Source organism: Nelumbo nucifera, chromosome 5 (assembly GCF_055504915.1).
Source record: "Nelumbo nucifera cultivar China Antique chromosome 5, China Antique-T2T, whole genome shotgun sequence".
Classification (NCBI taxonomy): Eukaryota; Viridiplantae; Streptophyta; class Magnoliopsida; order Proteales; family Nelumbonaceae; genus Nelumbo; species Nelumbo nucifera.
Window position 1 is genome coordinate 40,940,360 of NC_142653.1, and position 16,448 is coordinate 40,956,807.

Sequence of the window (16,448 nt, forward strand, 5' to 3'; positions counted from 1 at the left end):
ATACCATGACATTCCACAAGTAATGACCTCCTTCCTCCCTCCTAACATTTCAAATGGGTTTTATGTCTCATCATGGGCACTTATTTTTTGGTCAATATTTCTATGTCTGATACCTTCTCCACACAAGCCATAGCCTTTTCATAACTGTTTAACATAGCTTGATGAATAGAGATCTGGATGATTTCCTTGAAATTCTTGATAATCACCTACTTCTCTTCAACCAAATTTACCTTGATTGGCAACCATAAGGATTTACTTGTACTGCTCTTGTAAAGTTTCATTATAATTGGAAAAGTATAATAAAGCTTTCAAAAGTTGAGTAAGTGCACTGTCAAATTCTACTATAAAAAGTAAGGTACTGCAAGACTTAAACTAGAGAAGTCATCTAAAGCTGTAGGGGAACTATTCAAATTTCACAAGTATGCAGAAGTTTCAGGGAGTCTTCCATTACAGATAGTTTAGGTGTTTCTGTTTTTATTCTAATTTATTTATCTGTTTTTATTCTAATTTATTATCCATCTTCTCACGCTTGTTAGCACAAGATTTTACCACTACATGATCAATGCTGAGTAGCCAAATACCTTAAAGTGAAAGTTAACAATGTGCAAACTGGAATTCAGCTTATGAAAATCTCTAATTTCCATGCCTAGCTTCTTATATTTCATCATTTTATATCTCCAAACCTATAATTTATTTCTGTTTCTCTATTGCTTGCCATTACTCACAGGCTGAACTATGATCATCTTCTAAATCTTGGGACCATCTGCAACGTGACACAATTATCATTCTTTGATGCCAATAACTATAGTTACTGAGTAAAGGTAGAGGTTAATTTTTTAAAAGATTACCAAGAAATTGACATCGAACCTTTTTAGTTTCTTCTATGAGCTCACGCCCCAATTTCTTCAACAATAGTACACTTTTTGGTGTTGATTTCCACATAAGCATCTGCTGCTTTGTGCTGGGATGAGTGAAGGCGAGGGAGGATTCTGTTACTTTTTCCCTAGTACAAGTAAATCCATCTGTGCGGACTAAGAACATCTCTGCTTTCTTTCTTGATTGCACTCTTACAACACCAGTTGTAGAAGCCCACATATTCCCATCAACAATCTCCAAGACATCATTAAATGAACCCGAGGAGGCTTTACCATGACCCATTTGGTCCTGCTTAACACTTCTAGATGTAATATTTCTTTCCACATTATCCGGATTCTCTTTAATAGCTGTAGATGTAATACTCCTTTTCAAGTTATAACTCACACTGGTAGAAGTATATTTTTCAATCCCAACAAGATTTCCTACTTTGGAAAACCCATTAACACTTGCAGAAATAGAAATGGATCTATCTCCATTAGAAGAGTTTTGGGGTTCTGAAAATGAACTTTTACCATGAAATGGCCCATTTGAAATTCTTTCCCTCTCCAGCTCTGATATATGAGGAGTTCCAATGATTTCATTGTTATGATCTGTCTTTGTAATTGTCCCTACAGAGAATTTTGATACCCTCAATATTTTCCATTTATAATCTAAAAAAGTGGGAGGCCAGATCTTCCTACTTTTGAAAAACCTAGACATCTCTCTTCTGGAGAAAACATCACAGATTGGGAACTGAGAATTTTGCGGATCAATTTCCCTCCAGAAGCCTTCGGGAGACCTTACCCCTTCTCCAGTGACACTAATCCCTTGTATTGATGTACTATAATGAGAAGAAATAAGGTTTCTAAGGGTTCCATTTCCAGTATGATCTTTGTTCTCCGGGGATAAAGAAACTTCTTCCCCAGATATCTCAGTAGCACGGTTGGTGGCATTCAAACCCTTAAAATGTGAAACATTAGCATCTTCCAAATGCATGCCTGATTTTAGTTTGGATGATGTCTGTGGACCCCCTTTTCTTTCTGTATCTTTGGAAAAAATTTCAGTGGGAGCGGTTGGGTTATTTGAGACAGATTGAATATAAGAGCGAACTATATTGTATTGCCTCCATCTTGAGACCATTAATGCAGAAGACCTCCAAACACCTTCCTGGGTATGAAGAAAAAGTGGCCTATTATTGGAATCTGATACTGAAGATGCATATTTTTCAACCTGATCAATTGAAGGTGCAGTTCTGACTTCAACCGGCAATTTTCCCACTTCAACCTTTCCCTGCAAGACGGCATCATCATCAATAGCCTCTTGATAGAAGTCATCCTTGACAATCACTGCTCTAAGATTTACGATAGTTTTAAATCCTCTTTCTATTAACCACTTCAAACCCTCATCTGTTATTTGACTTCCCTTCCAGAAAGCTATTGAATTTTTTGATGCAGCATCTTCTTTAGTTGTGGATAGATAAACAGGATCCCAGCTTGCCAACATTGTTTGGTGGGGATAATCATCCATACGAGGAAAACTAACATCATAACAGACATTCTTTAACCTCAGTAATTTCCTCCATACATTATTGGTACTTGTGCTGTCAGATGGTACCAAACAGTTATCAAGGGCAATATGCAAACTCCCACGACACCTTTTCATCTCACCCCTGAAAATGGCAAGTGGTGGAAGATTATTTTCCAAGGAATTTACATTTACAACTCGAAAAGAATTCATGGAAGCAGACCTCCCAGAAGGAAATAACCTTATTTAGAAAAGGTTCAATGGAACCAAGAACTGCTGCTACTCTGTCCACCAACGCAATGGTTTCTCATGGTCAATGGATTGTATAATGTTGCATAATTATGGAAGAAAACCTACGTACTATAATTACTATTTATATGAATATTATGTATAATTTTATAAATTTTATAATTAATGAATTTAATATTTAATATTTATATATATTTATTATATATATTAAAAATAATCAATTTTAAAACTAAAATGTGTGTTAGTATTGTTTTTTTCCTTATGTTTGGAATTGTGTGGGCATTTATCGAATAAACAATGCCATATAGGCATTATTTCAGCATTCCCCCCATTATGTGAATCCATATGTACGAGGACTTGCAAAAGTAGACTTGAATTTATGTGTGTGTCTATTATTAGGGGAAGCTTCATTTTAGCATATAAAGGTTTATTCACCATTTTACTGATGTGACACTTAAATGTAAATAAACGAGTTCACCATTGCTTTTCTCTGTTTTCAAACAAATAAAGTACAAAATATTTAATCAATAAACATCCACAATTTCAAACTCATACTTTATTATTACTATTATTTTTTGTTACTAATTAAGTTTAGTTCGGAAGGAATACATACAAATACATACAAAATAAACAAAATACAAGGTTTTACAATCTACAAATTTACATTTGTATTCCTTCTAAACTGAGACTTAAAGACATTAATGTGACTGTTATTCCTTGAATGGGTCTTTATTATATCAACTTCATGTGCTTTGAAGTGGCTAAAACATAGTCAGGTAGTTGACAAAAGGAAGTTACGTATCCTACCTTGTAGGTAGGATATAGTTTTGAACTCCAGAGGACAGACTTTGTCAAGATCATGATAAGTTCTTAGAGGCTCCAAAATTGTTGGGCTTCTTCCAATAGGAAAACTCCAACGTTGGCCTAATATACTTTATATAAAAGGGGTTATCTTTAATTGAAGAATAATATGAGCTATGAGCAATTAAAGACTCTTTTACATGAGAAGAGGTTCTATATTGTCCACAGTTGGTTCATTGAATGTCCTATAGTCGTGTACTATAGGATATTTCAAGTGTGAATTACACAATGCTAATTTCCTATCAATGGGTTGCATATTGTGGATATGAAGATTCCTTAATACGCTTCAATTTTAGCAATGTCTCCAAGGACAGGACTAGGGGTGCAAGTCGTGGGTTGGGTTGGATTTTAGTTTAACCCAATCCCAATTTTAAAAATTGGGCCTAAAGCTTGAGCCTGAGCCTGAGGGCATGTCTGAACTATCTAACTTAAGCCTAGTCCGCACTACAATTTTGTTACGCTCATGTTGGGTTTGAGCTCAAGACGGGTTCAGACCGGTCAATTAGACCACATTAAAATTTGGTATGCATGTATGTGTATCCATGTATGCATGTATATATGATTTTCTAAAATAGTATGCATATATGCATGTATATATATATGCAAATATGTATCTATTTATGCATATACTAGCGGGGACCTATGTGATGTATGGGCTTTGTTAATTGACTAAACAATAGGTATATGTTTGGCATCGATGCTGCAGTTGTAGCACCGTTTTTTGAGAAAATGGTGCCTTTATTTTTGTTTGGAATCGTTGCTTCCAGATAGGACATTTCCTGGAGCAACAACAACTTTTTCTGTTTGGTACCATTGCTCCAGGAAACGTTTTCAGCACTAGTACCCATTATCCAGTGCCACATTAGTGCCACATCACTGCCCTGTTGGCAACAACAAGCTGTAGCTCCAGGAAACACCAAATTTGGCATTGCTCTAAGCTATGGCTTCTCGATTTCCGAGGCGTGGCTTGGAGCACACGATTCCAAACAAATGCCCGTTTCTTGGAGCACCGTTTTTTCTGATGTGGCGCTGATGTGGCATTGTCGCTCCAGGAAACGAAAACGATACCAAACAGCCCCTAGAAATACAAAAGTGTATATAATTGCTTCATATTTTAACATTTTAATAATCAATCCGATCGAACTCAACTCGAGTTGGTCGGTTTTCTAGTATTTCCAATTGGTTGTGGTTTAGCAATTTTCCAACCCAACCAAGTTAGGTTAGTTTCGGTTTTGCCATTTGAAAATCCATCAAAACTAAACCTACCTGACTATATATATACATCTTAAATTTAATTTTTAAGTTTAAATCTTTTGAACAAACAAACCAAATCGATACAACCCGAGTTGGTGGGTTTTCACTAATGGTCAATCGGTTTTGGGTGTTAAACTCCCAACTTGGCCAAGTTGATTTAGTTGGCAAAACAACTTGCAACTAAACTGAACCAATCCTTGAACACTCCTAATTTCAGCTAAATTAATAGTCAAATTTCTAATAAATAACAATAGTTTAATCTCCAAAAATTATAAAAAAAAATACATAGTTATTGAAACTAAATTTATAATGAACCAAGTTGATTTGGTCGGCAAAACAGCTAGAGAAGCTATTTATCTATTTTCTTAATTTGTTGCATTTTTCTTATTTTATTTTTCTTTAAAATATAAAAAGTAATCATTGTTCATTTTGTTAGATCAATAAATTTGTAAACTATTATAATGAGAAAGAAAGAGAAACCTTTGGGTTTTCCGAGGCCTCTTATTTTAATGCATGTTATTATTACATTTAAAAAATATATTTAATATAAATAGGTTGAGGTTAAATAATCAAATATAAAACAACAAAAATAAAAATATTATTTTAAAAAATTATTAATTTAAAAATCCACTAAACTTACACTTAAAACTAATTAATAAATATTAACAAAACTTAGTTTCAATTCCACTTAAAACTTAATAAGCGATAATAAAAATAATAAATTTAAATACAAAAAATATTAATTGATAATTTTAATAATATTATGATTTAAACATGGGTTTGATATATTGCAAATAGAACCCATGTTCTGATGGTGTATTTTGTTTTGTTTATTCTTTTTATTTTATTAGATAACTTTGTATTAATGCATTTTTAATTAATTATTAAAATTAATAACTTTATAAGTTGAGACCTTTACTATATAATGCCTATACTACACAAGAGATTTATAAATTTTAATGAAAATTTAAAATGTAGAACCCATTTTATCACTTAGGAAAAGAAGATAAGTTAAACAGGTCTATATTGACCCATTTTCGAAAATAGTTCCAGTTTATCTATATAATAAATATATAAAATAATAATAATAATTTGAAACTTAATAACTATAATTAATAAAAATGAATAAAGTTAATGAAAATATTAAAAGTTAAGAAATTAATAAAGATTAGTAGTTCATAAATTAAAAAACTAAAATACAATTTAATTCTATTTGAATATAATTAATATTAATAAGATAATTAAAATTAATAATAAAAATATAGGATAATTTAAAATTAATAATAAAATTTAATTATGTCATAAGGCTCCTACTTAGGGATGACCATTTATAACTTAGTCTAACCTTAGGCTCAAGCAAACAATGCGGGTAGTAGGGTTGTAAAATTAATAAAATTAAGAAGACATATTTTAGTTTATAACTTAGCCTAACCCGATTAGATCTATAAATTTTCATGCTCAATCAACTTTTTTTTTTTGAGTTAGGTCAAGCTCAAAGATGCACCAAGCTCACACATAATGTGGGTAGTAGGGCTGTAAACGGATCGAATTTAAATCAAATCCAACTACATCCACATCAACATCTGATTATGAAATTTCTAGATTTGCATCAATATCTCATTATTATAATGCTGGATTTTGCATATATTAATATCTATGTATATACAATAATTATACTATATATACAAAATAATAATTTTTTATTAGACGTGGATTTTAATCAAATTGAATGGGGTTAAATCCACATCCAATTGAATTATTAACCAGATGCAAGTTCTAACATCCAAATCTAGGATAATCGGGTTTGAAGTTTAATTGAGTATCGAACTTTTGAAGTCCAATGATGGTCCTAGTGGATAGGGCCTAAGCTAAACAACCCATAGTAAACTCAACGTGGAAATTATATTCACATATGGTAGATATTATTATATAATATTTAGATAACAAATTTTATATTAATATATAAAAATATAAAAAATATATATTTTTTAATTTGTAAAAAAATCATAGTTTTATAATTAACACGAGCAAGCTTGTAGGCCGAGACAAATATTATTAAACTTAAGGTGTGGTGTGGGCTGGGCTAGGCCAAGCAACATTAAAATCTACTAACGCATTATCAAAATTTAGCCCGAGATTTTTAACTTTTTGGTTCATTAGGCTACACAATGGGGTAACCCATCCTAAGAGGTGTAAATCGGGTCATGTAGCCCGCAACTCGACACGATGGTTCACGAGTCGTGTCGGGGCACAACATGATTGTATGGGTTGTGTCAAGCTTGGGGTTTCAAGTCCACATGCCGGGTCAGGCCGCTTGTGGCCCGTGGGCTAACATGGCATGGCCTATATATATATATATATATATATATATATATAATAAACAATTGCTTTCAATTTTGCTATACTATTTTATTTAATTATTATATATATAAACAATTGTATATATCAAAATTCATATAAAATAAAAATTTTAAGATTTCTTTTCAATTTTTTTAAATAAACCTTTCATAATCCATGGCCCAGCCTGGCCTGGCCCAAGGCTCAACTCGTGGCAAGGCACGGGCCTACATGGGCTTAGGCTATGGGTCATGTTGGCTCATGTTGGCTCGAGCTACAAGCAAGTCATGCCATGCCAACCCAGTCCGATCCGTTTTACAGCTCATCCTTCATAGCTACTTATTTAATATTATCTAAAAATAGTTAAAAAAAACCCAAAAATAATGCATGCATGGGTTGCACTTGGTCTGGTTCAGTCCAATTACGAATGTTACAATGCATGTAACTTGGGTCGGTTGGGTCGGGATGAGGATCAATCCTAAGTCTTAAACCTTAAGTTTGGGCTTAGATTAATTTAATTATGACTATAGCCTAATTTTATATGTTTACTGATATTTAGGTATTTTAAATATTTAAGTGATATTTACAAACAATTAAAACATTTAATCATTAATAAAGTAAAATAAATAAAATAGAATACTAACAAATAATATGGAAAAAATAATTATTTTATTAAGTAACTAGTGAATGACCCCGTACATATATATAATAAACAGTAATGATTTTTATCACCATTTTTTACTACTATTTATAAACTGCCATTTTTTAAGACATTCATACAGTCTACAGGTCCATATAAATTGACCCTTATATGTCAAACCCGTAAAATTATATGGGTCATTAAATTCAACTTGAACCATTTATTACTTTAATTTAACCATTCTTATTATTATTAATAATTTATTTTAGTATTTAATTTAAAACTTTTGTTATATAGTAATATTAATAACTAAATTTTTAATTAGTTAAATATTTACTTAAAATATTTTTTTTCCAACCGAGTATAATTATTATATAATAGATTTTAATTCATATTTTGCATTTAAGAATAAACATTAATGATTTGGCTTAACAATTTTAATGATTGTTAATAAATATTGATTCTTATTTAAGGTTTAATTACTGTATTTGGTAATTATTATGGGGCATGCTTTGAATGAACATTAATGATAATTGATGATTGTTATTTCATTTTTTATTATTTACTTAATTAATTACTTGATGATTGTTATTATTATTAATTATTTCTATAAATAACTGATTGTTATTATTATTTACTTAATCCAATAATTTTTAGCAAGTAATTATTTGATTTAATTTGAATTATTTCATTTTTTTAATTATTTATAATAGACATTTAGGGTAGGCTCTTTATTTGATTTAAGAGACTTACCATGTTTTATCTAGACAATGACCCCATACTAAGGGGCAACTACAATATCATTTAATTTGAAATTTACTATTTAACAATAAAAAATCAATGTTCTATTGAGCAACCCACCCCAAAAAAGTATCAATAACTTTGAAATCATTAATCTATTTATAAAATAGTAAAATTAGGTGGATGTTTATAACAACATCACAAATACTGCTTAATATTTAGGAACATATGAATAGATAAAAAGCATTTAAATGATATCCATTCAAAGAGGCAAAGAAGGAAGAAAATCATTCAAAGAGCTGCTAAGAAAAACAATCCATGCCAAACAATAGCAGATGCATCCATCCTCTAAAGTAAGAGATGAAAAATATATGACTACAATTAAATCATCATCATGTATGGCTATAATCAACTGATAATATAATCAGGACTCCAAAGCCCATCCAACAGAAGAAACACGTAAGAAAGGAGAATAATGGGACCATCCTGAGTATGGAAGTCACCTCCAAGTTAGGTGGCAACACTTCTTTTGGTCAATCATGGTTATGGATTTTAAGTCTAAGCTCCCCACGGTGCACGTAGATTGGCTAAAATTTATCTTTACGAAAAAGGTAGGGAAACCTATACATAACCTAATGGTATGTTTGAATTATGGGAATTGGGAGATAGAAATAGGAAATGTAGGTTGAAATTATAATTTTGGGCATGTTGATGTGTTAAATTCAAGTTAATTAGAATACTCATAGCTTTTTAGTTTATTCATTTAGTGGTAATTTGAATACTTTTTTATTCCACGTCTTTATTGAGTATTATAGATTAATAATATATTAATAATTATGAAATCAGTAATAATAATAAGTATATTATTATTACTATTATTTACTACTATTATATTCTTATTATGTGTGTATTGATTTTTAAATAAGTAATATTAAATTATTATTATTATTATTATATTATGAATTAATTAATTTTTTATAATTATGATTTTTAGTTAATTCCTGAAATAGTAATTGCTTTTATAATTCTTTTAGTTTAACAATAATGAATAATTGAAAGTTTATAATTTAACTTTCACTAAATGAAATATTTATTGGAGAATAATAATAGTATTAATTATAATTACTTATAATAATAATAATAATAATAATAATAATAATAATAATAATAATAATAATAAGTAACAGTAATTATATATTAATAAAATAATTAATATGAATTAATATAAGTATAAAATAATTATATTCCAATTAATAATTAACATTATTAAAATATTAATTATCATTAATTAATTTACATTCCGAAGTAATAATTAGCATTGTTATAATTAAGCAATTAATTATCAGTAAGTAATTATAATTCGTAATTAATTTTTATTAGAAATCATTATTATTAGTAATAATAAATTGTATATATTGATAATAATAATATAATTAATTATTTCATATAATTATTAACTAATTACTACTACTACTACTACTACTACTACTATTATTATTATTATTTTTATTTTTATTAAGTAATTAATTTGTTATAATTACGATTTTTAGTTAATTCATAAAATAATATTTGCTTTTATAATTCTTTAAGTCTTTAAGTTTAGCAATATTGAATAATTGAAAGTTTTATAATTTAATTTTCAATAAATAATGCATTTATTGGAGATTAATAATAGTATTAATTATAATTACTTGTAATAATAATAATGTAAATAAGTAACACTAATTATATATTTATAAAATATTTAATATGAGTTAATATTAATGTAAAATGATTATATCCCAATTAATAATTAGCATTATTAAAATGCTTATTAATTATCATTAGTTTAGTAATAATTAATTATAATTATTTATAATAATAATATAATTATTTCTGATAATAATTATAATATAAATAAATATCATTAATTATTATTTTCAAAATAATTAATATGAGTTAATATAAATATAAAATGATTATTCTCGAATTATTAATTACCATTATGAAAATTTTTATTAATTATCATTTTGAATTAATAATTAGTAGTAATTATTATAAGAAGTTATTTTCCGAATTAATAATGGGCAATATATCACTAGTTAATTTTCATCAGCAATTAAGTAATAGTAGTAATTATTATAAGAAATTATTATCATTAATTAATTATTATCACTGAGTAATTATTATTAGTAATTAATAGCTGAGATTAATTAATTAAAAGTAGTTAACAATAATTTATTAGTAATTAACAATAATTATTATTAGTAATTAATAGCTGTAATTAATTAATCATAAGTAGTTAACAGTAATTATTATTAGTAATCAATAGCTGGAATTAATTAATTAGTTTAGTAGTTAACAGTAATTAATAGCACAGTTTCCTTTTTGGGAAAGAATTGAAAGTGGGAGTTTCCTTCTTCTCACAACTCTGCATGGTGGTGGGCTCCACTCTTCATGTTAGTGGGCTCTTTTCTTGAACTATCACTAATCAGAATCTGACACGTGTCCATTTTGTTTAAACCTTTAGAATGACAAGTGTTTGGATGTAGATGGGCCACATGTCTGACTATAGGGGGCTTTGGCCTGAAATCATTCCTTTAATATATATTTATTAGATTAGCAATGATTTATTTTTTATTAAAATTATTAATATAATTAATTTAAATTACTAAACTAGTAAAACATGTTTGTAACAAATTATTAAAATAAAGATTTAATTATTTTAAACCTTGGCGTTTTCTATAGTTTGGACCTTGGAGAGATGCTTTAGAATCAAAACGTTTCAAGACAAGTTAGAATATATAAGATAGAATGCATGTATTGCAATTGTAGTGAAAAATGTCAATAATAACAGTGATCAAAAGATATCGATCATTTGCAATGAAGTTGAAAAGAATGTTGTGGTAGCTGAAGTGGAGAGGTGTATATGCTATGCCATGTAACTAGCATATACCACTAAAACTAAAAAGAAATTTTTATGAAATCACTATAAAAGTAGCATGGTCATATGGGATAGAGTGATTGCAATTAAGAAATAACGTATGCAATAAATGACTCTAGCTGAGATGGATGAATGCCAAGGATAGAAGTGACAGAATTAGAAATGAACATATTAGAGGACTTAGTAATAAACCTAATTGGTGACAAGAGGAGAAAAAAGACAACTGAGATGGTTAAGTCATGTGCACATACAACCAGTTACTGTATAGCACTCTAAAAGGCCAAGCTAAAGATCATACAAAACATGGCCTATATATATATATATAGAATCACCATCATCGTCTAATTGGCAATGACAAAATGAAGGAGAATAATTCTTAGAAATGATCTCTTTCCACTTTCTTGATCTCTTTCCAATTTTCATATATATTTCATTCTCCCAAGGAAATAAGAGAAAAATAACGAGAAAATAAACTGTTATTTCTGTCCATAAACTCGTAGCACATGCATTAGAATTGTGACTTCTTGATAGTTCAAAAGTAACTGCTTCTCAACAGTCATATGATGAATGTAAATTCATATAGCTAATAAGTACTCACCTAAAAATAGCATTAAGAGAGGGGGATTAAGTGGCACATCTACTTATGTAAGATGCATTTTTAAATATATATATATCATGTATGAAATGATAGTGCTAACTTGATATACAACAAACCATGCATAGTACAATATTATCTTTCTCATTATCTAATTTTATCCATAGAAAAGAAGCAGCGAGGCACATGATTGAATAGATTCAAAAGTACTCAGCTTAGATAGAGTCTAGCAACATGATAAAACGCATGAGATATAATTAGGGGAGGACACGAAGCAAGATTTTCATGAGCTATTCGAGCTTGGCTCATGAAAAGTTAGATTCAAATCGGTCTAAATTAATATTCGAGTCAAGCTAAAGCCAAATATATAGGCTTGATTGCTAATTGAGCTGAGATTGAGACCAATAAAACTTGGCTCATGAGGCTCGTACAAGGTTCAAAGTATCGGAAACGCCAAGTGTATCAGAAAGGCAATTTTAAGATATGTATTGGGATATGCCTTGGATACATATGTGCATCGGCAAAAAACTAAGATATGCATAGATACGCTTGGAAACACTTTAAATATTTTAAAAAATCATAAAAATACATCAAAAACACTAAATATAAGACCTCAATGAGGTATATATACATTAAATTAATATATTTTAATGGTTTTATGGAGAAATATATTATAGCTAATTATAATTTCATTAAAAATCTTATGCTTAACTATAATTTATAAATTATAATTCTTAAGTTTTAATATTTTATGGGATGAAAAAAACCCAACTCTCCTACCCAACCATAAAACATGCATTGGCACAACTTCTATGTGAAAATATAATTAATAATTATTTATTATTTAAATAATTATTATTTATTATTCGTTTTCAAAAATTATAAAAAATAAATAAACATTATATAATATACTCAGAAAATAGTTATTAAAGAAGAAATTTCAATTTATTTGTGGATACAATAGATCATCAATAGAATTATAATATATTCAATCATTGTGATCAAATGATAAAATATAATTAATTAATTAATTATTTTATTAATTCTAAAAATATAAAAATAAAATATAATTATTAAAGAAGAAATTTCAATTGGTTTGTGGATATGATAGATCATCAATAGAATTATAATATATTCAATTACTGTGATCAAATGATAAAGTATAATTAATTATTATTTATTTTTTAATTCTAAAAATATAAAGAATAAAAAAATATTAAAGAAGAAATTTTAATTGCTCTATGGATATGATAGATAAATCCATAGATCTGAAACATATTTAATCTTTATAGGCAGAGAAAAAAATTACATTTTCAAATTTTTTGTTAATTTATATTTCCCCAAATATCTTCATGAAATTCCATAAATCTACTAATAACACAAAAAAAATTATAATTTTGAATGTAAGAAATGTAAATCAACATAAATTTAAGCATTAAAAGAAAAGTGAAATCACAAGCCTATCAGGTGAAACGTTCGATTTCCATGCGTATCCTGTATCGGTTTTTCAAAGATACGATATGATATGCCCCATATCAGGCGTACCGTATCAAAATTTTAAACCTTGGGCTCGCAAGCCTAATCAAGCTTGTAAGTACATACATATTTTATACATAAAAAATGAAAAAAATAAAAATATTATATATAATAATTTTTTTATATGTATAATAATAATTAGTTTTTACAATTCTTAAGTTTTTATATGTAAAATAAAGAATTATATATATATATATTCGAGCCAGCTTGCGAGCCTCACGAGACGAGCTATATTAGGCTCGAGCTCGGCTCGTTTAATAATCGAGCCACTGAATTGGGCTCGAGCTTAGCTAAAACTGAGCCGATCCGAGCTTTTCACGAGCCGAGCTCGAGCAGCTCATGAAAAGCTCGGCTCGTTGCCACCCCTAAAGCCTATAAATAGCTATAAGGGGTGTATTTATGTATTTTGGCTTGGGAAGAAAAATATAGTAATGCCCCTCCAACAACTATATCCTATATAATAGCTCGTTTAGGACTTTCGGGGCATTTGGGTAAAGTGATAAATGACTTTACAACGACCAAAATATCTCTCACAAGAACTAAGAATGGCTAGTTTTTAGGGTAGTTTGGGCAATTGAATTATTTTCAATTCCTATAAATAGCCATATCCTCCACCATTCTCATCACACCAATTCAACAATTTTCTTCTCAATAGCATACTCTCTCAGTCTCTCATCTCATATAGTTTCATGCTGTCATACACTTAGCAATTTAGAAGGCTTTGAGGCTTCAACCGTTGAAATCAAGTCTAGATTCTGAATGAGTAATTCGATCATTCGGGTAAGTGCAATTAAATTAATTTTTATTTTTTTTAGAATTAAAAATGGTCAGCTCCTCCTCCCAAAACCAATTCCCAACATTAAGTTCATTAGCCCGATTTGGAAAATATTTAAAATAGAGGAGGTTAAGGGGAAGGAAAAAAGAGTCGTTTGCCAAAAATTTAGGATTGACTATAGCTTTAGTAGCAAGGGTGGTACTAGCCACTCGAGTAGACATTTTTTCTTTCATGAGAAACAAGAAAAAGACATATACTTTAAAGAATTGCTAGATGTTGAGTATAAATTACAAGACAAAGGAGGGCATGACACTACTACACTTGATGAAGTAGATAATTAAAGTTAAGGAGATGGAGTAATTTTTTTAATAATGTAATTTTTATTTTCAATTTGTATTATTTTTACATTTTAAATGAAATAAATTTTCTGATTATTGTCCAATTTTTATTTTGGCAAGGATTTATTTTTTTCATTTCTTTGTTAGATTTTTTATTTTTTTAATTTGTTCTCAAAGGAAAGTTAAGTATTTTAGTTTTACTTAGCAAAAAAATTAAAAAAATCAAAATGTCAAAAAAAAAAAGAAAACAATCTTGGCCTTTTTGGCCTGGTCGGCCTAGGCCTAAGGCCCGACCCATAGCCCTGCCCGGCACGACCTATAACTCATTCGATCTAGACCCGTGGGTCGACCCCCCAAATTATCCTAAGGGAGAAAAGTATGGCCCGACATGGCACGATTCGCTCTTTGTGTACACCATGTTGTGCTAGCCTAGAAAGACCCAATTTACACCTCTAGGGTAGATGTTTCGGTGTGTCTAGGGTTTAATGGTATGGTTTGATTGGTCCGGAGATGTTAGGATCAAGGGGATTTGGGTTGCGGGTGTTTAGTCTAACAAGAGGGCTCAAAATGGAATATTGGTTTTATGAAGTGGTAAATGAGGGAGTTTTGAGTTGAAATTTCATTGGTAGTATTTGGGAAGTCATGGGTCTGATGATAGTGCTTGATTTGATGGTTGTAGTGGATTCAATTGGAGCCATTGTATTGGGATTACGTAGGTTCGACAGTGGATTTAGGGTCTTCTGGGCTGAAATTCGGGTTCTTAGGGTTTTTGGGTATTTCAAAGAGAGTGAAAAGGTTCGATCAGGTGTTTAGGATGAATTAGGGTTTTGACGACTTACCAAGCAAAAATTTGATGCTAACAATATGCCAAAGTTATTTATTATTGGGTCATTTACTAAAAGTTTGTGTTTTACTAAAACATCCCGTACAATTTGTAATCAATTTACTTAATCAACCTTCTATTAAATGAAAATAGAAAATGACAGTTTTAACCTTAATATCCATTCAAATAAATTTAATCAAAAGAAACTAAAAACAAAAACGTCAATTTTACCCCTAGTAAAACATGGACAACCACTTTACTTTTCACTATTTGGTCGATTTTGTTTTATATAGAAAAAGTGTTACAAGTACTTTTGAAATGAACAACCATGGATCCATACCCTCGAACATTTTTCACTCAGTTTAGGGGTACATTTGGAATAAATAACCATGGGTCCATGCCCATGCCCTTGAACATTTTCCAATTACTTTAGGTGATCATGTTACTATTTTCATATGGAAAACAAATAGTTCTTAATGAAATGCTGATTAAGTAAATTGGTTGCAAACTATAAGGGGTGTTTTAGTAAAACACAAACTATATGGTAGGTTTAAGTAATTTTGTAAAACTATAAGGGATGTTCTAGTAAATGACCCTTTATTATTTTACATTTAAAAAACTAAAAAGTATTGTACATAATATAAGCTTGATTAGAGATTAGACTTGTGAGCTTCACAAGTCAAGCTTGCTTCTTAGTACTTCCACTAGGTACCTTAAGCTTGATTTGATTGGTTCAGTTCCTTTAATCACCATTTAGATTTTACTTATAGCAATCTTGATCCCTTATCTTTATACTCCATTCTTCCAAGGGTGTTGTAACTATTATATCTTGATGACATTTTCTTGATTAGTAGTTTATTCTACTTTTCTTTTTATTATTTCTTTGTCATGAGTTTTTTTTTGTAGTATAGATTTTGTATTTGTTAATGCTGAGTTTGGAAGGAGTACAAATGCAAATATGTAGAGTGCAAAACCTTATATTTTGTATGTATTTACG

General features: G+C 29.3%; 1 protein-coding gene across 2 annotated transcripts in view; it reads right to left on the minus strand.

Annotated features, from left to right (window-relative positions):
- LOC104587534 (NAD kinase 2, chloroplastic-like) overlaps positions 1-2,665 on the minus strand; it is a 29,118-nt gene extending 26,453 nt beyond the window's left edge. For both annotated transcript variants that reach the window (XR_016076790.1, XM_019196031.2), the window contains exon 1: positions 868-2,665. Coding sequence is in view for 1 of the 2 variants with exons in the window: in XM_019196031.2 (XP_019051576.2) it covers positions 868-2,592 (1,725 nt within the window). In the remaining variant the exon portion in view is untranslated. The remainder of the gene's footprint in view (positions 1-867) is intronic.
- Between the last annotated feature and the right edge of the window lie 13,783 nt (positions 2,666-16,448).